Source organism: Ailuropoda melanoleuca, chromosome 10 (assembly GCF_002007445.2).
Source record: "Ailuropoda melanoleuca isolate Jingjing chromosome 10, ASM200744v2, whole genome shotgun sequence".
NCBI lineage: Eukaryota > Metazoa > Chordata > Mammalia > Carnivora > Ursidae > Ailuropoda > Ailuropoda melanoleuca.
This window is the reverse complement of record NC_048227.1, coordinates 59,933,060-59,959,110: the sequence shown is the minus strand read 5'-3', so window position 1 is coordinate 59,959,110 and position 26,051 is coordinate 59,933,060. Positions and strand designations below refer to the sequence as shown.

General features: G+C 43.9%; 1 protein-coding gene across 6 annotated transcripts in view; it reads left to right on the top strand.

Annotated features, from left to right (window-relative positions):
- METTL24 (methyltransferase like 24) overlaps nt 1-26,051 on the top strand; it is a 102,093-nt gene that overhangs the window by 43,667 nt on the left and 32,375 nt on the right. For 3 of the 6 annotated variants that reach the window (XM_034668980.1, XM_034668981.1, XM_034668982.1), the window contains exons 2-3: nt 10,861-11,000; nt 18,844-19,072. In XM_034668980.1, coding sequence (XP_034524871.1) covers nt 10,876-11,000; nt 18,844-19,072 — 354 coding nt within the window. In that variant the 5' untranslated portion in view covers nt 10,861-10,875. Of the gene's footprint in view, nt 1-2,512; nt 2,612-10,860; nt 11,001-18,843; nt 19,073-26,051 lie in introns of those variants that run through there. The other 3 variants (XM_034668983.1, XM_034668984.1, XM_034668979.1) reach the window with 2 other exon arrangements.

Below are 26,051 nucleotides of genomic sequence, written 5' to 3'. Positions count from 1 at the left end.
AGGGGAGAAAAGTAGGCGGGTGGTGGTGGATGGTATTAACTGGGAAGATATATTACTGTTCTCAGGCTTTCTCTGATTACAGTCTCTGCCTGCTCAAATTTCACAGAACAACAACAGCTAGAAGAAAACGCTGTGTACCCAGAAAAGGTGCCCCTAAGGGCACACTGGCTACATCATCTGTGGGGTTCGGTGCAAAATGAAAATGTGAAGGCCCCTTGTTCAAAAATTATTAAAGAATTTCCAGACAGCATCAGCAGAGCATTGAGCCCAGCACAGGCCCCTCTAAGACGGCACAGGTCGCGCCCCCAGGAGACCGCTGCTGAGGAGAAGGCCGCTCGTGGGAGATCAATGAGGATTCCTTCAGTCTAGAGAATGGCAGGTGCAGACCTGTCTGGACACTAAGACTGTGGGCTCTAGGTCTTGGTGCGATGATAGGAAGCTAATAACGTCTAACCTGGAATAACGCTTTTCACTCACCAAGTGTCCGCATTTACCTCAGACCCTCGCGCCAGGGGCGTTCCTCTTCCCCAAACCACACACCTGGCTGGACGCTGACTAACCTGCCTGCTCCCCCACTCCTCCTAGCTTTCTGTTGCACCTCAGGTCACCTAGACCACCCATGTAGGGGCAACCCCTCCCCCCCACATTAACACTGAAGCATATCAAGGCTAGCCTGTTTAGGTATTTCTTTTTTGGGTGACAGACGGTCCTGCCATAATACTCGTCTTAGTCTTTTTGGGCTGCCATAACCAGACAGCACAGACTGGGGGCTTACACACAAACGAGTTCTAGAGGCTGGCAGTGCACGGTCAGGCTGCCAGCAGAGTTGATTTCCAGGAAAGGCCCTCTTTGGGGTTGCTGCCTTCTCGCCATGTCCTCCCATGGGGGAAGGTGCTAGGGAGCTCTGTGGGGTCTTTTTTATAGAAGAGTACTCATAGCATTCAGGAGGGCTCCACCCCCATGACCTAAGCACCTCCCAGAGGCCCCACCTCCCATCATATTGGTCATTAGGATTTCAACCTATGAATATGGGGAGGGGGACACACACATTCAGACCATGGCAATCCTTGAGTAATGAACAATGTGTACACATGAATGGTGCCTGTATCTGTCCCCAGAAACTTCCCTTGCCTTCTTCCTCATCGTAAAAGCGGTTTAAGGGCCCTAAGCACTCTGCAGAAACCCCTGTACCAGGACACCCAGAATCTTTCCTTATGCCAGACATTCACCCTGCCAGCTGCTGGGGCGTCTCTCCACCCACCTGCTTCCCCACCCTACACCCTGAGCCCTCCTCTTCCCCTTAGAATCATAGCAAGACTCTGGAGAGTTTCTAAGGAGTGATAACTATCGGTGTGGAGCTTTGAACTCGAGGAAGGACTTCATGACTAGTGCTTCCTTTCAACTGGAGTGATCCGACTTTTGTTTCTTCCAGACCACTGTGATCCCCCAGCCCTTCATCTATCCCACCACCCTTGCTACAAAAGGGGGGCTAACATTCATCTCTAGCCACTCTGCTTGTGGGAGCTCCTCATGTCCTCTGCTGAAAGGTGGCAGCCCCTTGGGGCGCCTGGGAGGCTCATTCGGTTAAGCATCCGACTCTTTTTTTTTTTTTTTTAAAGATTTTTTATTTATTTATAAGACAGAGATAGAGACAGCCAGCGAGAGAGGGAACACAAGCAGGGGGAGTGGGAGAGGAAGAAGCAGGCTCACAGCAGAGGAGCCTGACGTGGGGCTCGATCCCATAACGCCGGGATCACGCCCTGAGCCGAAGGCAGACGCTCAACCGCTCTGCCACCCAGGCGCCCCCCGACTCTTGATTTCAGCTCAGGTCGTGATCTTGGGGTCGTGGGTTCAAGCCCCACATTCAGCTCCACACGGGTCGTGGAGCCTACTTAAAAAAAAAAAAGTGGTAGCCCCTTGCTAGAAGGCCACCCTTGTCAGCTGTGGTGGGGACAGCTTCAGGGTCCTCTCCTGCAGGTGCACAGCCCCAGAAGCCAGGCACGCTGAGATCTAGAACTCCAAGGGGTGCCGCCCTATCTCCCTGTGTTGGGGAAGACACCCAAGCTCCCCAAGGATTTCAGGCATTATGATGCCTCAACAACAAAACTGGCCCTTAGGGAGGGGCAGGGTTCTGCAGCTCTAAGCTTTGGAAACCGTAGTAGATAGGGGAATTTTCCTTCGAATGGGGAGTGGCACTGTGTCATACAAAGCCACAGTTGGGAGAGCCTGATGGGGTCAAGTAGAGTTTGCTCTTGATCAGATGTCCCCAGGCCTTTGCAGTCTTTTGCTTAACCCAGTAGCTGGGCTTTCTCAGGCCCTGTCTGCTTCCCTGTGACTGATGTGACCTTAATGACAGCAGCTCCAAACTGGCTCCCCACGGCCTGTGCTCAGACACGTTCATTTTGCAGGCAGCTAAAGCAGCCACGCAGCCTCGCTGAAATTCTGGGTCCTTGTCACCCCCACCCGAGCGCCTCAACCCTTTAGACACGGACCTGTTTTCTATCTTCCACAGGGTCCCCGGTGGCGTATAGATCTCCAGCCGTGGGCGGGCCCTGCTCAGTCCCTGGAGGAAGAAGTCTTGAGGTTCCTGAGATATATCAGCACCCCCCAGGTTGTATTCTCGATGCAAGTGGGGTTGGAAACACTGTGAAAGATCCTGAGCAGCCCCCTTTAAAAAAGGGTTTGATCGTGAGGGGGTGGGGAGGTTCTCGGGGACTCCTGGTAGGGACTTGGTAGAGACAGAGTTTCTGAGGCCTTGCTGCTTAAATTTGTCCACCTACTGAGAGGCAGATAAGTTGCCTTCTATTTGTCTGAGCATCCTCTGCCTTCCAGGGGCATCATCATCTGGAAATGTTTTAATGATTCATCCCGACGTGTTTTAAAGATCCACTTTAGCAAATTGCTTTGGAAAGCCATTTGAAGCGACAGATTCATGCCCGTGAGTAGGCAGTCAAGGGTGTCACAAAAAAACCCCCATCATCTGGAGGTTCAAGTTCCATTTTGTATTTGGAGGAATCTGCCTTTTCGCTTTTCTCCCACAGATGCTCGGCAGACCGAGACCCGCTAGGCCAGAGAGCCGAGGCGATGTTGCAGACACTCTGAGAAGCTACCGAGTCCAAAGGCACTCAGTTCTTAGGGCATTGAAAATCATGACGGCGCATCGGCCTTTATTAGTGGCTTAACACATTGTGGCAGCTCCTGCCTTGGCTGAGTCTGTGCCCCCAGCAAGGAAGGGGACTGCACGAAGCAGAGTCTGGGCTCTTGACAAGTGAATTAGGAACTTCCATCCTTAAGTAGCCTCATCCTGGGGACAGAGAGACGTTAGAGAAGATCAAGGCCTGAGGGAATTTTGCTCTGAACTGAGAGGCGTTAGGAAATTAGGAGCTCACACTGCCTAGAAGGTGCATAGACCCACTGGGAAGGTGCCCCGGGGGGCTGGTGTGGCACTGGAGGTCCCTGGCCCTTTTGATGTCCCTTCAGCCCCCCGGTTCTGGGCATCCCACTTCTCCTCCAACACCGTCCTGGCAGCAGAGCCCGTTTTTCATCTGTGGAGAGAATATGTTTCTAGATCTTTAGAAGGCTAGTATGGGGTAAAAGAAAGTCNCTCATGTCCTCTGCTGAAAGGTGGCAGCCCCTTGGGGCGCCTGGGAGGCTCATTCGGTTAAGCATCCGACTCTTGATTTCAGCTCAGGTCGTGATCTTGGGGTCGTGGGTTCAAGCCCCACATTCAGCTCCACACGGGTCGTGGAGCCTACTTAAAAAAAAAAAAGTGGTAGCCCCTTGCTAGAAGGCCACCCTTGTCAGCTGTGGTGGGGACAGCTTCAGGGTCCTCTCCTGCAGGTGCACAGCCCCAGAAGCCAGGCACGCTGAGATCTAGAACTCCAAGGGGTGCCGCCCTATCTCCCTGTGTTGGGGAAGACACCCAAGCTCCCCAAGGATTTCAGGCATTATGATGCCTCAACAACAAAACTGGCCCTTAGGGAGGGGCAGGGTTCTGCAGCTCTAAGCTTTGGAAACCGTAGTAGATAGGGGAATTTTCCTTCGAATGGGGAGTGGCACTGTGTCATACAAAGCCACAGTTGGGAGAGCCTGATGGGGTCAAGTAGAGTTTGCTCTTGATCAGATGTCCCCAGGCCTTTGCAGTCTTTTGCTTAACCCAGTAGCTGGGCTTTCTCAGGCCCTGTCTGCTTCCCTGTGACTGATGTGACCTTAATGACAGCAGCTCCAAACTGGCTCCCCACGGCCTGTGCTCAGACACGTTCATTTTGCAGGCAGCTAAAGCAGCCACGCAGCCTCGCTGAAATTCTGGGTCCTTGTCACCCCCACCCGAGCGCCTCAACCCTTTAGACACGGACCTGTTTTCTATCTTCCACAGGGTCCCCGGTGGCGTATAGATCTCCAGCCGTGGGCGGGCCCTGCTCAGTCCCTGGAGGAAGAAGTCTTGAGGTTCCTGAGATATATCAGCACCCCCCAGGTTGTATTCTCGATGCAAGTGGGGTTGGAAACACTGTGAAAGATCCTGAGCAGCCCCCTTTAAAAAAGGGTTTGATCGTGAGGGGGTGGGGAGGTTCTCGGGGACTCCTGGTAGGGACTTGGTAGAGACAGAGTTTCTGAGGCCTTGCTGCTTAAATTTGTCCACCTACTGAGAGGCAGATAAGTTGCCTTCTATTTGTCTGAGCATCCTCTGCCTTCCAGGGGCATCATCATCTGGAAATGTTTTAATGATTCATCCCGACGTGTTTTAAAGATCCACTTTAGCAAATTGCTTTGGAAAGCCATTTGAAGCGACAGATTCATGCCCGTGAGTAGGCAGTCAAGGGTGTCACAAAAAAACCCCCATCATCTGGAGGTTCAAGTTCCATTTTGTATTTGGAGGAATCTGCCTTTTCGCTTTTCTCCCACAGATGCTCGGCAGACCGAGACCCGCTAGGCCAGAGAGCCGAGGCGATGTTGCAGACACTCTGAGAAGCTACCGAGTCCAAAGGCACTCAGTTCTTAGGGCATTGAAAATCATGACGGCGCATCGGCCTTTATTAGTGGCTTAACACATTGTGGCAGCTCCTGCCTTGGCTGAGTCTGTGCCCCCAGCAAGGAAGGGGACTGCACGAAGCAGAGTCTGGGCTCTTGACAAGTGAATTAGGAACTTCCATCCTTAAGTAGCCTCATCCTGGGGACAGAGAGACGTTAGAGAAGATCAAGGCCTGAGGGAATTTTGCTCTGAACTGAGAGGCGTTAGGAAATTAGGAGCTCACACTGCCTAGAAGGTGCATAGACCCACTGGGAAGGTGCCCCGGGGGGCTGGTGTGGCACTGGAGGTCCCTGGCCCTTTTGATGTCCCTTCAGCCCCCCGGTTCTGGGCATCCCACTTCTCCTCCAACACCGTCCTGGCAGCAGAGCCCGTTTTTCATCTGTGGAGAGAATATGTTTCTAGATCTTTAGAAGGCTAGTATGGGGTAAAAGAAAGTCCCAATTTTCATATGCAGCCAGACAATTGGATCTTAATATCTGTCACCTAGACATGGAAGTAAAAGCTTGTTGAATTAATCATGAGTTATGTAGGATGATAAATTGATCCCTCTGCTTTACATAATTTCATCTTATTTTGCTGCTGCAAATTAATTTGGTGGACTTTCATAGACGTCATTAAAATGCTGAAATTTTAATTTTATGGTTTGGTTTTACATGAAGGACCTCTTGACTGTGACTTTAAGAAGCCCTTAAGGCACCGGAGAAAAATCCGAGGTGTTAACTTTATGAGTTGGATTTGAGAACTGTGGGCTCCAGCCCCCAAAATAAATTGACCAAGTAAAAGCCTCCCAATCCCATTTTATATGTATTTTGGGTTAATGTTCTGTAACTTATGAAAGGCATATTTACCTAGAAGAAGCTCGTGAGGCATGAAAGGGTTATTTCAAGCCCCTCTTGGATTTTTCCCATGAGTTATATGTTGAGAGGAGAAAAATTTTGAGGGGCGAAGGAAAGCATCCTACAATGTAGCCTGATGCGACCCTGGGCAATTTATTTTGCTTCTCTGACTCTCCCTGTTCTGATCTTGAAAAGGAAGAGAGTTATTAAATTACTTTTTGGGTTTCTCCCAGTTCTGCGAGCTTGTACTGTGCAAGAGTAATATAGGATTGTGGTGGACTAAGTATTTTTGAGCACCTGCTTCGTGCCAGGAGCTGTGCCAGACCCTGGGAATAGTCTCTGCCCTCAAGCAGCTAATGAACTAGTTGGGAGGGTAGATAAATGGACATATTGCTCAGCTTGAGGGGTGCAACAGTAAAGCTATGGTTGTTGGCACTCACTAGAAGGATATTCATCCTCCAGAAAAACTGAGATAAAGTTCTGGATCTCACAGGGGTTTTGTAATCAGGGGTCATTTTGCCCAGGTGAGGTCCTATGCTTTTCTGTACTTCAAAGTCACTGGGAAGCCAGCAGGTGGGAGCTCCTCAGAGATGACACTGATTCTTAATCAGAATCCTTTGCTAAACAGCGTTCCCTTCCCCTCTCTATGTAATGCAGAGGGTTGGTTTTTGTTTTTTGGCTGTTTTGGGGGCTGAGGCTTCATTTAGAACTCATCTTGACAATGAAAGCCTACAAAACTGGAAGAATATTAGAGTCACTATTCCCTAAAATTTCCACAGTTAGCAGTAGTGAGTCATAACGGGGCAGGGAGGAAAAAACCCTCTGAAGGTACTAAAGCAAATTCCACCCCCATCCTCTGATGCCGCTTTGTAAAATTTAAAAAAAAAAAAAAAAAGATCTCTCTCAAATCTGTGTTCAAGCTTGCACAGCAAGGCCCAGCATTTGATGTGTTCATCACAGATGTATTCAGTCCTGAATTCAGCGGGCATTTGTGAAGGCCTGTTCGGTGGCCACGCTGACTAGGGTACACAACCTGAATCAAATACCTACACATAGTGGCACACAGCTAGGATGCCAGAGTGTTGTGTGTTCTCTAACAGGGGGTGAACGGATGGGTGGGAGAGCTTCCCCAGGCCAGGGGCGCTTGGAAACAGAAGCACAGGCCAGGGGACAGTGTGGCATTAGACTGCAGTGGGATGGCGACCCTAGACTTGCACACTGTGGCGGCCCTGATGGCATGACCGGACCTGAGTTAATGAAACACCAGAGGATGTGGTGTTTGGGGGAGTGTGCACCACATTGAGCTCAGTTTAATTAGGTGATATTGTTTTCTAATGTCAAAGACCAGAATTACATCGCTGAGTTCTGGAGTCCATGATACCCTGTCTGCTGCTAACAAGAAATGGTTAAATCATAAACAGTGCTCTGTTCTAAGGGAAGCCTCCAGATCCAGCTTTTTATGGCCACCCCCAAACCATATGCCTCTAGGAAGCATGCCTTGCAGCATAAAATTAAGCAATAGTTGCTGTTTTAAAAAAGAAAAAATAGGTTTTAAAACTCTATCTATCATCTAGCCATCTAGCCATACAACTATCCATTCATTATCTATCTATCCACCTATCCATCCATCCATCCATCCATCCATCCATCCATCCACCTACCTAATCATCTACCCATCAATCTCTTTGTAAGAATAACATAAAAACCCAAGCCCTGGAGATGCAGATTTTACAACTTTGTAACAATAGTATCTATTATATTTACTGCTACACACACTCACCCTGGGATAAAAGCAACAAAAATACGACTCTTTCCTTAAATTTTGCCTTTCAAAATAATGGTATTACATAAACATACCATTGATCATTGAAGTGATTCTTGCCAGAAGTCCCCAAATTTTAAGGGCTCCCTTTGCCAGATTGTACTGTTGGGTTGCCAGAAATTCTATTCCATCTTTTGGGATACCAAATGAAATGAGAATAAACTAACCCCTTTAAGGGGTGCCTGGCTGGCTCAGTTGGTAGAGCACGTGACTCTTGATCTCAGGGTTGAGACGTCATGTTGAATGTAGAGATTAATAAATAATAAGCCCCATGTTGAATGTAGAGATTAATAAATAATAAATAAATACACAAATAAAAGTAAAATCTTAAAAAATAAATGAATCCCTGTAAGTTAAATAACTAAAATGCATTTCAGAAAACATTTCTTCCTGGAGTCTCTTCTTCTTTGCCCAGGCCTAATTTGCTAAAATTACAAGGGGAATTAGAGAGAGAGAACATAATTACTGGAGTTGGAGCTTAGCTAGGAGTTACTGCCCTCGATTATTTTGCTTGCAAGAGTTTATTGAAGCCCTGGCCATAAATCTTAACGAGAAAGTTTGAAAAATCAATATTTAATTAATTTTTAGGAGCTGAATTTTCCTGAGTACTCCTAGTTGTTTTCAAAAGCTAATGTCTACCAGTGATATGGTTAATAAATGGTTAAAATGGAAAAACTGTGTTATATTTTTGGGCAAGGAGAGGAAAGGGCAACGTTAGCAGGGAGATTGAACAGAAAAGAATGTCTTTCCAACAGGGATATATCTGTGCAAGATGAAATTGGGAAGAAGAAATGCTTCAAGTGTCAACTTTAATAGAATAAGACTGTCCTCCATTGAAAGGAAGGGCAGTTGAACCTCAAAGCCCTGAACCTTGGCCTTTATTACTTATCTGATTCCTTAAGTGTCATTGCCTGCCTGGCTGGCTTTTTGCTAGGGGTAGGTTTGGAGGGGTTGCTGGTTTCCTTTTAAAGCTCTGGCCCAAGTGTAGCCTCCTCCCTGAATTTGCTAAGGTGCAGGTGAGGCCAGGCTGGAACGTTTCCATGGGGCTTTACAGAAGGGCACCTGTCAGCTCGCAGGACCACCTGCAGAAGAATCACCTGGAGGAGTGCACTAAAAGGCACGTTCCCAGGCATCGGCCTCAAAGATTTGGACTCTACAGATCCGGAGTGGGACTCAGGAATCTGTATTTTCAGGTCCCTCCCGGGTCCATCAGAATGTAGGCGGACCACACCTTGAGAAACAGGGCGGGCGAGGCGAGAGTCAAGTTTCAGTGGTGTTAGGAGGGAGTTAGGAACGAGAACCTGCGAGTGTCCATAGCCTGTTCTGTCATTAGGGAGGTTCTTAGGGAAGAGTACACACAAAGGAGTGGGAATCATCATACCGCTTTAATAAAAATATGCTAGAAAGCTGCCCTAGAGCAAATGGGACAGGCTTAGGAGGTCCAGCTCTGCTTTTGGGGCCTGCACGACTGTGGGGCAGAGCGACAATGAGGGGGCTGATGTTTAAGGTGCAGTAACCTGCCCACTAGTAAGACAGGCCCAGTGAAGGCATTGAACTTTGATTAATTAGATTAGCAGTTTTCCTCCCTTGGTGGGTAAGTGGGGACCAGGAAGTGGGCGGACAGAGGCATAATTTCCATTTATCTGCGGGAGAATAGTAGGAAATGAATTATACAAATTAACATGTTGATGCACCAACTTAATAAATGTATTCTGTAATAGTTACCTGAGAGAAGATTCGATTCCATTTTCTACTATTATTTTTTCCCTTTAAACAGTGATAAGACATCGGTTGAGGGAAAAGAATACATACATAGGGTTTCACATTTTAAGCTTCCCTCTAAAATGTCCAGATCGTAGCAATGGACTCTCTCGTTTATCTCTGATGAATAGTGCTGGGTGATTTTCCAGGCCAGCGGCCCTAGATTACACCTAGATTCGATGCTGTATCCATCGAATAGGTTACATGTATATGTGATATGCTTTTCAGATCAGAATTTTGGAAGCTCCATTAAGTAAAAGAATTGGGCAAACTGAGAGTATCTTCTTCAGAAGAAAATAAGTTGCTGTTATGTTTTCCAGTGAATCAGAGCAACGAACCTGAGAACATCCTTCGCACACGGGGTGCTCTGTTGTCCGGGACGTGACAGCCAGAGCATCATGGTGACGATGGGCACAGTATATCCCTGTTGGAAAGACATTGCAGTTGGGGGGAAACTGATGCTCAGTAACGTAATACTGGCCATAGAGGAATACCTTGGCCACAGAACCTGCTTTCTTTGGTTCCAGCAGCCTCCGTCGTGCACAGTGTGCCAGCCTTAAACACAAGTCAGAATTCCTTATACAGTGTATTTGCTTCATGTGCATTTGAAATCAGAGACTTGCTTCTGCTTGATTTAGATACATGTTCCCTTTGGTTTCCTTATCTAATTTCAGTGGATGAGTTAAAAGAGGTGCTTTGGTTAGCTCAGGAAGAGCTTCCTTCCTGCGTGGGGCTCTTGCTCTTCTCCCCTAGGAGGAAGCTCATTAGTACAGTGCTTTACAAAGAGTAGTTTGGGGAGCTGGGATGACGAATTAATTTCACTTGACCCTTGATCAGCTGTTTACCTGGATAACGCATGCCACCTTTCTGGACCATGGTGGTCCCAGCTTATCTGCCTGAGACAAGGAATTGATAATCTGCATCCTTCTGAGACCCGTGCCCACAATCGTATCTCACAACTTCCTGTAGGAACACTGAGGGTTACAGACCTCTGTGTTTTGTCATTCTTGCCGGATCAAGAATGGTCTTCTTGATCTCAGCTTCGCGGTCAACTTCTGTTCATCCTCCAAGGCTAACACACCTCTGCAAAGCCTTTCCGGACCCCTCCTCTCTGCCACCTTTGCTCTTGATTTGTTCTCCCTTGCATACTCTGTGCATATAGCTACGATAGCTCTTAACTTCCCTTCAAACCTACTGATAGTCTCCACAAGGTTCCTTCTAATGCAGTGTTTGGAGTTCCTCCGAACATTTGACAGCAGTCTTGTAGTTCCCTGGGGAGAGGAGTAGTGAGTAGTGGAGAAGGACATAATTCTCCTGTTTCGGCTTTCAGGGACTGGGGAAGCAGTAACTCCCTACCTGCCATTTATCATCCAACGCTTTAAATTATTCATATTGATTTCCAATCCTTACAGATCGCATGCAATCACATGAGCACAGACAGCCTAGCTACGGATTCCAGCCCTGCAAAGAAGCCTTGGTCAGTCTGTCTTGATGACAGGTTTGGCTTAGCTCATCAAATCCGCAACAAGCAATGCCGCCTCTACTCTTTAGGGTAAGAGCATTTTATAGCAGAAGAACACAAAACACTGCAACGAGTGGCCAAGGCTTTTTCAGTAACACAAAGTTATGAATGGCCGCGGTGTATATCAGGTGCTACACTTTGCCTCCTGCCATCATTTCAGACTCCTCCAGCTGTTACGTAACTGTGGGCACTGTACCTGCAGATTACCGGAAGTGGCCGGGGCCATTTTCTTTCTCATTGGGCTAGTGGTAAGTTGGCAACTTCAATTTTCAGGATGACAGTGATCCTCTTGGTGAAGCCAATGATTTCCAGCTAGAATTATAGCATCCTTATTACACAAAGAGAGAGAATATTAAGAATGAAGAAGAAAAAGAAGAACAGCAAGCATATTAGAAACTCTGTACACACTTATGATGAGTGACCCGAGATAAATGGCCACTGTTGGATTTTATGTTTTGTGTCAATGGTAAATCTGTGTGTACTTTACATTAAAAAGAAAGAAAAGGGAATTCTTGTGAAAACAGTGTGATTTTGTCAAAACTGTGGGAAATATTAATATTCACTTACGCATCCTGAAAATGACCTAAATATACAAATGGATTTAGAGAGCTTTCTATAAAAGGGCAAATATAAAGTAATGAGACAATTTCAGGTCTGGATGTGAGACCTGAACTTACAAATATGTGTCTCAAAAAAAGGCAGGAAAGAGTTATTTTTATTGGGAACACCCTATTCCACAGATCTTTGTGGAAGCTATGGGGTTAGGTTCTTAGGCAAGACCCCTGAAGTCTATTACGAAAGTACTGGCGACCCTAGCAAGTGTCTTGAGCTTGTTTCTCACTGAGAAGTTTCATCACTTGTGTGATTTACATTCAGACACATGAGTAACAACTACCAATCTGAATCCTAGATGATAAGGGGGAGGTGGGCAGACATCTGGGTATGTGCTCTGGATCACCATCAATGTCAAACTTTACCAAACAAGAATTCTTAGTTATAGTCATTGTGGACTTTTTGTAAAAACAGAAAGTTCAAAGAAGAGTTTCAGGATAATGGAAATGTCCTTCTGTGGCTTCAATGAAGAGTCTATATCAGTGGAGCTTGGTACACACAGTAGGCACTCAATATATGCTTGCTACATAAATGATTGCTCCAGGTAAGGAGACTCTGGTTATGCTATGATTTAAACCAGGAGGCTGGGGCTTTGGAAATTAGTTGCTCAGCCACTTGATTAGAACAGAGGGGAGCCCACCAGCTATGCTTCAAGCTTGTAGAAAGAATGGGAAGTTTTGACAGTAGACTTTATTTTCCATCATATTAAAAATGTATGAAAGTAGGTCATAAAAATAATTGCATAGTACCACATGCAAATTGGAGATCTCAGCTTGGTCCTATTTTCTTGCTCTGAACTGCCTTTATATTTTACTTATTATTTTACACCCTGGAATAATTTCATTTAAAGCATATCCCTGAGTAAAATGAAACTTGGAAAGCTGTTAGGGGGGAAATCTTTAAAATTCCTTTTTGCTTTCCTTATACTTCAGAGTCATCAGATAAGATAGTTCTGCTCTAAGATTTCAGATTACTTCATGTAAAAAGGTAGTTTCTTACTTTCATTGAAATGTTCACTATTCAAACTCAACTTTCTAAAGAGCAGATAAGAACAGTTGAATTCCGCCGGGAACAGATGTGACTATATTGTAAGGGCCAGCATTTGATTCAAAACCGAAAAGAGCTTAATTGAAAACTGGAAACTAAAGAAAATATTTCGGATGGGTAAAAAATGGATGCTTTGGATTGTGGATGGACAAGGAGGTTGTCCTGTGACTCAGGACTGAGGGTCAGGACAAGCAAACACTCTTCTCAGGCGGATTGCTTGCCTGGAGGCAGTAAATAGCCCCTGACATTTCAGTTGATGCTGAAGGAAGAAAGAGACCCAGGCCAGAAGTGGTGGTCCTGAAATGGGGTGCAGGAACGTGGAATGTAGGCCCTGGATTCTCAGTGTTCGGGAGTTTTGGGGTAGTTGCGAGACGGCAGGGAGGGAAGGTTGCAGGGGGTGTCATGGGGCCCCTACACCGGCCACTATATGCTCTAAGCCCCAGGGCTGTGGCAGCAGCAAGACCACGTCACTGTTGTGCCCAGTCACTCCCAGGCAGACTGAGGATGACGCATAAAGCTGCGGCTCAGGATGACCTTCCTAGAGAAGAGGACGGGGATCTGAGGTCAGAAGGACCAGAAGACAGTCTGCATGCCTTTCCTCCATCCCAAGAACTAAGGCAGGAATTACCTCCACCTTATCTCAGAGTCTGGAATGTCTTTGCTAGAAGTCAAAGCTTTTTATTCTGTAGTTAATGTGAAAGCATTCTTCCGGAGAGGGCACTCTATGTGCAGTTCATTTGAAAATTAAAATCAGATGCTTTTCAACTTTGAAATGGGGGTAGAATAGACCAATTAAGATAGGGGAAGGTGCTGTACAGGAAGGTTATGTTACAGGAGGGGGAGGGAAGAGAAAGGAGGGGCTGTGGGTTTAGATGATCTTGTCATCTGCCTGACCTCTAAGTCTTTTCCTGTGTGAGCTGGAGGGTGAGGGTTGGTGGGGAAGAGGGTGGTAGCTAAAGTGAATGGGGAAAAGTCACCTATTTTATCCTGCCTGTCAAAGATTGTTATTTCAGAGGTAGGTAGAGTGGAAGAGGGAACTTGAGAAGGGATAACGCATGGGTAAATCTTTTTCATCTCCTTTTTAGTTCCCTGGTAGGTGGCACCATTTGGTTTCAAGGTATAAATTCTCAGCATGAGACAGAAGAACATTTGATAGATGACACATGGTTAGGCAACAACCGGTATCTTATGCAGAAAAGCTGGGGCTTCCGGGTGCCATGAGCATTTCAGGAGGACTGCAGGAGCTCCGGAGCCAAAACGTTTCAACTTGTAATAGTTGAATTAGCACAGCCGGAGCTCATAGTATATATGAGTGAGGAATCAGAAAATCATGGACCCAAGGTTGCTTTTAAGATAATTTTNCAACTTGTAATAGTTGAATTAGCACAGCCGGAGCTCATAGTATATATGAGTGAGGAATCAGAAAATCATGGACCCAAGGTTGCTTTTAAGATAATTTTTTTCCTGGGGCGCCTGGGTGGCACAGCGGTTAAGCGTCTGCCTTCGGCTCAGGGCGTGATCCCGGCGTTATGGGATCGAGCCCCACGTCAGGCTCCTCTGCTATGAGCCTGCCTCTTCCTCTCCCACTCCCCCTGCTTGTGTTCCCTCTCTCGCTGGCTGTCTCTATCTCTGTCGAATAAATAAATAAAATCTTAAAAAAAAAAAAAAGATAATTTTTTTCCTAATCACGATCCCCTTATGAAATTTTAATGCCATCGATAAACTCTGTTTATGTAATGTATGTATCTGTACTTTCTATGTAAAAAGAGGAAGTTTTCTTGGCTCCCAAGAAAGGATTTTTGCCCCCGAGGGGTGATATCCACCCTGTTGAGAAGACACGTTGTAGATGAAATCTTGGCATTTCACGCAATGTTATTTAACAGTAACTGATAATTATAACATGTTTTTATCCACTATTCAGGGTCATTTACGCTTTGAAAAATCTATTACTCCCCCTCTGGTAGTTGCCAGTTTATAGATCTAATCATAATTACCTCAATAATCAGATAATACATAACCTAATTATCTGTTAGATCTCATAATATATCACCATTTGCCCAGATTCTCTGGGTCCTGCAGGAGTGAAAAATGGGTTAGTGAAACTCCTGGGGACACAGTTGTCTCACTTCTTTCCATCCTTATGCCTTCAGAGGTCATGGTCAGAAACCTTCCCTGTATCTGCTTTTATTTTATTTTTTTACAACAGTTTTATTGAGTCATAATTCACCTACCATACAATTCACATATTTAAGACATACAATTCAGTGGTTTTTGGTCACTACAGTCAAATTTAGGACATTTTCATCACCAAAGAGGAAACCATATACCCAGTAGCAGCCATTCCCTTTTTCTCTCCCACACCTTTCCTGCTTTTCACCCCTCATCCTAGGCAACCACTAATCTACTTTCTGTCTGTAGATTTGCCTATTCTGGACATTCCATATAAATGGAAGCATATAACATGTAGCCTTTGTGACTGGCTTTTTTCACTTAGCATAAAGGTTCATCCATGTTGTAACATGTATTATTACGTCATTCCTTTTTATGGCTGAATGATATTCCGCTATATGGATATACCACATTTCATTTATTCACTCATCAGTTGGTTGACATTTGGGTTGCTTCCACCTTTGGGCTATTGTGATAATGTTGCAGTGGACATTCATGTACAGATTTTTGTGTGGACATATGTTTTCACTTCTCTTGGGGATATTTTATCTTTTTCCTTTGGTAACAGAATTCCTGAGTTTTGCAGGACACCTGTTTTGCACCTGGCACCTTGCTAAGACTGCACACCCTAGCCTCCTTGAAGCTGCAAGTGGCCTACCCCCTGCCATGTTGGATACTGTACTATGTATTCTGGGAATACCAGGCCCTACCTAATTTTCTAGCTTTCTCTCACTTGGAGCAGCATTTTATAGATTTGTCTGTCAGCACTCATCTCTTTGGTCAGCACTTGGGATTCAGAAATAAGCAAGAATATTACACTGTCTGTTAACTAACTTGAATTTAAATAAAAACTTGAAGATAAAAAAGAAAGAAATAAGCAAGATTGACACAGTCCTCCACCTTATGGAGCTTTGCTCTGTAGTAACTGACTATTTCCTAGATCCCTGAAATCACAAATATTCCTTCCATGATCCTGTGTCCTGTGCTTATTTGCAGTGAGGTGCGGTGTAAAGAGTGCATGCTTTGGAACTACTTGGATTGGATTTGACGCCTGGTTTTACTATTTTGGGACAAGTTTTGCCACATCTGTGTGTATTACATTTGCCCTTCCTCTTACCTTTTACACCCATCACAAACCTGGCTAATTGAGCCAAGCTTGAAGAAGTACCATTTGAATAAATGAAAGTAAGAATCATAGACATTGATTCAATGAATGCAGTTTATTATGTTCCAATTCAGTACACTTATGTATTAAGTGTATTTTATTTAGTAAATAGTAACATAAATTAACCCCAAAATGATAAGTTTCAATATTTTCATGTTATTTAGTGTATCATACAAAACAGTTCCTCACTATTTGATGATGAACTTAAGTATGTATGTATGTGCTTATGATATCTCTAATAGAGAACACTTGCACATGTGTAGAGAATTTCTGGAAGGATACACAAAAAATTGCTAACTGTGATTATCTCTGGAAATTAGTGGCCAAAATTTCTAGGGCTAGGAAATCTTTACTTTTCATTTTATCTATTTCTCTGAGCTCTTTTTATGTATATTGTTATTTTTTCATTATAAAAAATCAGTTTAAATTGAAAACATATCAATATATAATTAAGTGCCTTACTAAAAAGGTTAGTTACAGAAGTGTATGTGCTTAATTTAATCCTTAAATTTTTTTGAAGTCTTGATTAAAATACATGTTTTAGACTAGAGAATGTTTCCTTGAAAACAATATTTAGAAAATTCACAGAAAGAGATTATTCAAATTTCTCTACTCTAGAAAGTTTACATACAAGTTACATTTAATGAGTACTTTTTTTTGACATGGTGTTCTCTTAGTAAAACTACAAAACTGCCATTTCCCATGAGGTGACCCATAATAACACTGGTTTGCTCATCCAAGTTTCAACATATTAAATTAAGTGAAAAATCCCTTGGGGTAGGTGAATTTGGCAACATTCTGATCTATACAGAAAGAAATCTGTCTACTAAAAAATGTTTTGTCATCTTTATTCAATTCTTGGACTTATAGTTTATGGCAGGTTGCTGTATAACAAATCACTCTAAAATGCAGTAACTTAAAACCACTATTTATTCTTGCTTCTATGTCTCCACATCAGCTGGGCTTTAATTGATTGAGGCTGGACTCAGCTGGGGGACTTGACTTCAGGGTGAGGTGGCTAAGGGCAGTTCTGCTTTTCATGGAAGACTGGTGGTTTCACAGAGGCTGGTGTAACTCTTCTTCTCATGTCTCTTATTTTTCTGAGCCCAGCAAGCTATCCAGGGTGTTTCCATCATGAGGATGATACGAGAGTGTGGACAGAAGTGCTTAAAACCTAGGCTCGGGACTGGCATACTGTCACTTCCTTCTAAAAAGCAAATCATATAGTCAAGCCAAAAAATCAAGGGGTAGGAAAGGACACTCCACCCATGCTGAACATAGCATGGCAATAGCTTGGATGAAGGGTGAAGGATTAGAGCCCGCAAGTCCAATCTGCCTTACCAGATTAGGTCATGGAAAAATTGGGGGGAAACTAGGATAGAGATTACAATGGTCTGAGCTGTGTGGGTTCAATAAGAGGTTAAAAACAGGAAACAGGGGAAGCCTGAGTGGCTCAGTTGATCGAGCGGCTGCCTTCTGCTTAGGTCATGATGCCAAGGTCCTGGGATTGAGTCCCGCATCAGGCTCCTTGTTCAACAGAGAACCTGCTTGTCCCTCTCTCTCTGCCGCTCCCCCTGCTTGTGCTCTCTGTCTCTGATAAATAAATAAATAAATAAATAAATAAATAAATAAATAAATAAAATCTTAAAAAAAAAAAAATAGGAAACAGGATCTGTCGGGTAAAAGGAATGGTAGTATTTGTGAGAGGAGTGCTAAATCTTCTAGCCAAAAGGGTAGAGAGAATTACAGCTGAGGGACAGCAGAGGGTTGCCGTGCCATGGGTCCAGCAAGGGAAAAAGCAATGGAGTAGAAGTGAAGGGAAAGAACAAGGCAAATAAGAATATAGTAAGAATGTCTAGGTGGAGGATCTCTGTGCTGAAGACTTATTTTAGTCAACTAAAAGGAGGTCAGTAATTGTTACCCAATGAGCTTGTATAATTCCAAATTATGAAATATCTGAGATAGTAAAGTGTAAGAGAATGAAGCATTTCTGCACGGGGCTCAGATTTGGTCAATGTATTATAGACACTCCGTGAGATTTCGGTATCTTAAATCACATCTAATTATAGTATTTCGGGCAAAGAAGCCATAATCACCATTTAAAAGAAACTAATCCTCTTTCATTTAATTTCATGTTTTTCACCCAAACTGATGCTTTAGTCAGAGTGATGAATATAACTCCACCATGTATGTCCGAGTACTATGACAGAGTGAATTAAAAATGTGTTAAGTATCTGAATGTTTCACATGATGTGTTACCTACTGGGTAGTTAAGTACAACTAATTCATAATTTCTTCCGCCTGTTGATGTGAATTTAGGTGAGACATCTCTTCTACTTCTTGAGTAGAACCACACACAGTTGCCTTGTCTTTGGCTGAGCTATTTTAAATTACATTCCATTTCTAAGGAAACAGCTATTGTCTTTAAGTCAGGCCTCATGCATCGTGGCCATTAGAATGGAGACAAATGACCTCATTAGCAGACTGCCCCTCTCCCTAAGGGAACTGATCCCGGCGCTTATATTTTTGACGTATTCTGAGAAAACCTCTTAAGATCACTGGATAGTCTTGTTCCATTGCTGCTATGGTTTACATCTTTGTAAAAAATTAATTTGGTATGCCTCTACATGTTTGAGCATGTGATTCTCTGGTCTGCATTTAACAGACGATTTCTCTGCTTGCTTTTTACCCAGAAGCTTTTAGCTCGAATGCTTTTTGTGAAAGAAGGAGGTTTATTGAATGTGTGCCGTTAGCCACGTGTTAAAACAGGAGAAAGCTCGATAAGAATAAGAAAATTGGCCTTAGAATCATTCTGTCAATCCAGCCGTTTTGCTTCATGATAGTTTTGTTGTTACTGATTTCCATCGTCTTTCTTTATAGGCTGGGGAGTGATGATACCCAGTTTGAGGTTAGCATGGCCAACAATGGATGTGAAGTCCATCGTTTTGATCCTAGTGTGAAGTCGGCTCATATTTTGGGGAGTCAGCGTCTCTGGTATCACCGCTTGTCCATTGACTGGCGAGACCCGCATCCAGCTGTTGCTGCCCAAAAACCGCACAGCAACACCAGAAAACTGGGAACCATTTTGAATGAATTTGGGCATCACAAGGTGAGAGTTTTCCTTTGATTTCATAATGAAAGAAAGTGCACAAACTCATCAACTTTAAAAAAATGCAAACCGAGAATTGGATAGTTGAGGACCCAGTTTCAACCTTACTGATGATCACCCGTCATTATTTATAGAGTCAGCTCGGCAGACGGAAAGTTCTGGCAAGGATCGAGATCTTCAAGTTGATTTGTAGATTGTGGTTGCTGTTGAGTAGTGCTAGGGTGTTGGCCAAGACTGGGCGAGGAAGGAAGAAACCTAACTCTGGCACGGGCTCAAGAGTCCCATTTTCGTTTGGCAGTTGATTTAAAATGTTCAGACAGAGCGAACTACTTCTGTCCGTCTCAAACACAAAGTTGCCGGGGCCAGGTTTTTGTCTGATAAGAGATTGCTCATGTATCATGTTTCTCATGGTTGTAGCAACTATTTTGAGTCTCCCGGCTCTTGAAGGCCAGATCGTATGTACATCTTGATTAAAATGAACTTTGTAAAATTGAATGGACATTATGTGCGTTGCAACGGGTATAATTATGTCAAAAGATGTCAAATCCCTACAAGTATCTTACTGTGAATGGGTAGCAAAAAGAAACTCAATCTTTGAACTGTGTTCCTTGAAAGCAATTTTTCGTGTAGACCCAAGCCAACTGCATCCTGTAGGCAAACACTAGATAATTCTCCTGAGTGTATTTGGCTTGTGTGTGTTTGCCAATCCTTCTTGGGCTTGGCCTATTTTGCCTTCCCGTTCTCAGCCAGAGATGGCATGTGATTTAGAAACACGCCAGAATGGGTGTTTCTGAAAAACAGTGTACATGGAATTCAATTTTAAACTTGAGTTGGCTGCCTGATCTTTAATAAAAGGGCCTTTCCTCTGCTTTGTTCTTTTTCTTCTCTTCCTCCTTTTGCTCCTCTTCCTCCTCCTCCTTTTTTTTTTTTTAAACTCTCTTTAATTGGACAGCAGGAGCTTCTTCAAGAACCACTTCAAAGAATTTGCCGCTCTTTTAACATGTGATTAATCGTATTTTGCTCTGCCATTGACAGTAACCAGCAGTTAATAATTAGGAGACTTGATGAAACATACCTAGGATTTGGGGGGTAAAAGTCTCCACACAGAAACTGAAGTGGGAGCATTTTTCAGAACTCTATTTTATTTTTGCCGCTTGTTACCTTCAGAGACCTGTTTTTTTACAGCTGAAAATTACGGGCTTGATTCTCTAGTATGTCAACACTTGGTTATTCGAAGAGCTAGCTACAGATTTTTCGTGCTCATTTCCACCTTAATGCTCTTTACACCCTGGCCCTACCTACCCTCACTCTTCAAAGAACAGACCTGGCAGAGACTGCTTTTGTCGATAACATTTCAGCAAAAGATTTGGTAAATGTGAGGATAAAATAAGGCTTTGAAAAAAATGACCTGTGGATATAGTTTATCCAAGGCACATTTCTTATGGAAAATGTGTTTTCAGGTAACCAGGTATGCACCTCAATTGGTTTGTTTAACTCCATAGGAGCGTCAGTGGGCAAACCTTTACGCTGAGGATGAAGCCTGCCATCTTTTATGCTGCTCCTGACACAGCAGAAATATTTACAGTAGTCCCTAAAAAGAATAAATGTTTTAAAGGTTTTTTTTATAGTCCTAAGGCTACTTATTTTTTACTAAAAACATTAATAATGACCCCTAAAAATGGTTGAGATGGTAAATTTTATGTTATGTGTATTTTACTACAATAAAAAAAAAACTGAAAAAAAAAACACCCATGAAAGTGATCTGGGTCAGAATTGCCAAGTATATATTTGCTACTTTAAAAATTCCTTATTGAGGGATTTAGAAGATACTGGTATTCTTTCATAGGTTTTTTTTTGTTTGTGTGGTTTTTTTTTTTGTTTTTTTTTGCGAATGCTTTGAAACAAAACAATGAAAATGAAACCCATCAGTGAGTGAGTGATTGCTTCCATTAGGAACATGCCTCTAGAAGCTATGTGGTGCCAGATAAAAGGAAACTTCATTTCTGGCCTGCAGCAAGCAAGGTCTGTTTTCATTTTTCTGCATGTGTACAGGCACTGGTAAATAGGATGTGGCTCTGGCAGGGAAAGCAAGTAGAAAACACACACACACACACACACACACACACACACACACACACACACGTCTGTGCTTGAGTCTTGCCTTCTGCACTCATTTCTTCTGCTAGTGACTTTAGAAACCAGAGAGGCTTTGTTGTTTTATTTTCACCTCGTGTCGTTGAACTGTTTCATATAGTTGCTGATGTTTTCCATGTGAGGCTGTGATTTTTCTTCTTCTCTCTATCCATCCCTAGATTCCAGCCACTCAGGCCAAAAAGGAAGGCAATCCTCTGAGATGGTGACAGAAAGATGCATATGGCTTTCGTTCTGCTTTTAAAACTCTTTGGTAATTTTAATTTCCGACTATAAATCAAAAACATTTCTAAAGCATCAGGTGAGAGCAGCTGCATCAGCAAAAGCAGGAGAGCCAGAAGCCAGTCTGTCAGGGGGTAATAGCGCCTGGATCCAGCATTATTGATGATGAACTGTCTTCTCCTTGCTGATGTGCTTGTTGCTGTAACGATGCGTAAGATTTTTTTCCAGAACGGGACTAGAAATATCAAGTCTGAAATTTCTGCTCATATTAATCATAACGTATGCTTTTTTCCCCTGAAGTCTTTATTACACAGAGTATCCTAAGTGATCCAGGCTGATTAGTGAGAAGTTATTACCTTCGGTCTTAACCATGCTGTTGATAGTATGAGTAACAGCACTGCCTTAGAGTTCCAGAGTTTACCTCTGGAAGCTCAGTGACTTAGGTTTGAAGCACCCATTCTCTTCTTAGTTTTTGGCACTGGGCCGGCGAGTCATTTATTTAACTGCTCTGGTGCTCCGTTTGATTGTTGGTGAATAGGGTACAAGATACTCCCTATATGGATTGTTCTTGAGAATTAGATCAGAGACTGTAGAGCAATTTAAAAATGATTTTAAGGGGTGCCTGGGTGGCTCAGATAGTTAAGCGTCTGCCTTCAGCTCAGGTCATGATCTCAGAGTCCTACGATCCAGTCCCACATTGGGCCTCCCAGCTCAGTGGGGAGTCTGCTCTTCCCTCTCCCTCTACAGCTACCCCTGCTTGTGCTCTCTCTTCTCCTCTCTCTCTCATGAATAAACACAATCTTCAAAAATATTTAAAAAAAGATTTTAAATTCAAAGACTTTTAATTAACAATTTCAGTAAGTCTTTACAAAATTTTATAGAAAACATTTTCTGTTTTCTTCTTTCTTTGTTTTCAGGGAAAATATATCAGATTTCCCCGGAAATTGATAACCGCACCTAATTCCACTCAAGAGTTTTTAATGAAAGCTTTGTGTGAAACTGAAGGGCAATTGGTTCTTCAGACGGGGTCGTGGAGAATTGTTATTGTTTGCTGCCCTGGGGCACTGAACAGCTTTGCTGGCGATCGTGTAGAAAGTAAACACTGTGCTGTAGAGAAATTAAATAAGCTGCTGAGAATTAATACAGAGCAGAAGTGGAGCGCGGGGCCTCGGGCGGCGGGTCAGAGGACACGGTGACGCGGGACTCGCGCCTGCTCAGCCCGGGTGCGGGTCCTCCCTCCCCTTCTCCCCCTCCCCCGGGGACGCTGTCCCGGCCTGGGTGTCCTCCGGGACCCTCGCTGCGAGGGCGGGGCCTGAGTCCCTGGGCCCGGAGTTGGCCAAGGATCACCAGACCTCAGGTCTGTTGTGGGGTCGGCGCTGTGCTGGAGAGAATGTGCGCTTTGAAACGGAGCTACAAAAAAATTCCCTTTTCTTTTACTTACCAAATTGGCAAATATAAACAAGATGTTGATACCGCCCTAGAGTGAAATGCTTCTTGGGAAGAATACTCTTGCTTTGCTGGTGGGAATGGAAAATGATAGACTCAGGAAGAAAATTTCACCGCATGTGTATATTATGTCATTTTTCATCCTTGGAAATTTTCTTTGCCTTAAATTCTTGTTTTGTTTGTTATTAGTTCTGCTGTGCCAGTTTTTTGTTTTGTTTTTGATAAATATTTATGTGAAATGTCATTCTAGATTCCTTCATTTTCTTTATTATTATTATTTTAAAATATAGTTTTAGTTTATGTCCTTTATGTTCTCCTTCTCTTACAATTTTCTCTTTTCGGTTTGTGTTTGGCATGGGGGGGTACATCTTCCCTTTATACTTTTCTTTCAGTCAACTTCAAACTGATTCACTTTTCTTAGAATTATCTGGAGAAATAATACCCATGGACTCATGAGTAAACTGACTTAGTTATGTTTTCTAATGCATATTAAAAATACCTAACTGGGGCGCCTGGGTGGCTCAGTCGTTAAGCCTCTGCTTTCGGCTCAGGGCGTGATCCCGGCGTTGTGGGATCGAGCCCCACATCAGGCTCCTCCGCTATGAGCCTGCTTCCTTCCTCTCCCACTCCCCCTGCTTGTGTTCCCTCTCTCGCTGGCTGTCTCTATCTCTGTCAAATGAATAAATAAAATCTTAAAAAAAAAAACCTAACAAACACAAGATTTTGAAATGTTTATTTGTATGACCTAAATCATATTTCATGCCATTATGGCTCATATTTAATGTATATGTGAATCACCTGGGGAATCTAATTAAAATGAAGATGTTGATTCTGAAGTTCTGGGGTGGGACCCGAGACTCTACATTCCTAGCAAGCTCCCTGGTTCTGCTGAGGCTGCTGGTTGGGGAACTATACCTTGAGTAGCAAGGCCTGTGCCATAGTCTGAGAAACACAGGAGCAAAGTATATTTACTAGTAATTTGTGTCCCCCCCTAGGGGCCCAGCACTGGACAACTTTATGTTTTTTATTTTATTTTATTTTATTTATTTTATTTCAGTAAGAGACAGAAAGCACAGGGGGAGGGGCAGAGGAAGAGGGACCTAGAGAAACCCAAGCAGACTCCCTGCTGAGTGTAGAGCCCGGCAAGGGTCTCCATTCCAGGACACTGTGATCAGACCCCAGCAGAAACCAAGAGTATGCTGCTGAACCAACTGGGCCACCCAGGTGCCCCTGGTCCACCTTGTGTTCCAATGTCCTCCACCCTCAGCCTGAGTCCCTGCCAAGGGCGGTATGAGGCTCAGCTGATGTGCTACTCTCCAGATCATTTTTCCATTCCTGTGCCAGCCTCTACCAGATTTCTGTTTCGAACTTGCTCATTTCTTGGAATAAATTTTTTTCTCAGGAGGGAAGCTCCTTTATAAAAATGTCTCCTAGTGGTCTCCCATACCAGTTCAAGGCCCAGACAAGCCCGAGCCCTACGTGACTAATGGTTAACCCTCCAGCTAGATCCCTGCGTCTCAGATGTATGATCCTAGGTGAGGTATGTATGGCTTAAGAGCAGGGACTTCATTGTGTGGGCTCCCATCCCAACTACCTAGTGAAGTGCTCAGGAAATACATAACATCCTTGATCTGACTTTCTACCCAGTATCTTCCTAAATAAAACGTGCAGGGTATCAAAGTTTGAATGCTCTATCTTTTCACACAGCCCACCGCACAATTGGTAAGCAGCAGCTAGAGGATCCAGAGGCCTTAGCCACTGACGTTCAGAATATTTGGGTGGAAAACACCATGGCAACAAGATATGTTATGGTGAAGGTAGAAATCCAGGTGACTCTTTTAGGGCCCAGGGCAATCTTCCATTTAGACTTCTTTATATTACTTTTTCAAAGAGAAGTGTGTATCTTTCTGTGTATTTGAAGGCAACTTCGTCTTGCAGAAATGCTATTTAATCATGACAAGGCTGTGTTCCTGTGAAATAAGCCAGTAGCAATTTAGGAGTAATGAGTCAGCTATGCTCCTAAATTGCAATTTGAAATGCAGAGACATTTTTTTGTCTCCATCAGTTTGTAGTGGACCCAAAGGACAAACCATCTTGAGAACACGGGTCTAGAACTTCGGCACTCGTCATGTAGAAAATGAGTTTTGGCATTTTACCCTTCTTCACTTATCTGTAATGGTGAGATTTGCTGTGAAGTGAATTTCTGGGCTCTTAGTGATTTTTCAAACCATTCAGTATTTAGCTAGCAGCATGTAGATTACAAAGTCTGTTTGAAGAATGAGCTAGGTGCATCCGGATCTAGCAGTGATTTGTATTTTCCGTGGCTGGAAGTTGTGTGAACGGTGCTCGGGAATCCAGAGACCCACTCCCACCTGCACAACTGAGGGGCTCTCAGATTGCAGTGTTAGACTCAGTAACACCGGAAAACAAACCAAAAATAAGAGTGCAAGCAAAGAATCCCATCACCTAGGGACCTTAATTAAAACTTCAAACCCAGAACCAACCTTAGAGATTCTCACTTAGCTGGTCTGGCATGGAGCCCAGGAAGCTGCATTTTTAACTGACCCACCCCAACTCTAACCCAGGTAATAGGAAGATCACCTGTGAGGAGCCTCAGTGTGGAGAGAGAATTCTAGTGATTCAGCCTTCCGTTTGCAAATCCCCCCTCTACTCCTATGCATAAAACCCTCTATACCAGAAGGGGGTTGAGAGCCGGTCCGCTTCTGCAGCTTCCTTCTCTGTCTCTTCACCGGTTCCTATGTCCTCTGTGCCTCAGTGTTCCCTGTGATAAGGTGTGGGATAGGAACCCCTACCATTTGAGAAGGTTGTACGGGCAAATACATTCATGTTGGTGAGAGAACTGAACGAAGAATTTTAAGGAGAGCAGAATGATGATCTTCTATAAAACAAAGCATTCTGATTGATTGTCGCTTCTTTGAGATTTTCAAAGGCGCCCAGAATTATTACAAAAGGGGAAGATTTCACTTATAGAGGAAATGAGCCTCCAGGGAGCTGGCAATTTGTTTTTCTTCCCTGCTGTGTACCACGGGTGGGTAAATTTGTCTGAGGATTTTGCCATTTTGACAAAGTTTTGGGAAGGAGAGCCAAAGGAATCCTGAGAGAGCAGAGGGGCTATAAGCTTCAGGAGCCCATGAAGGTT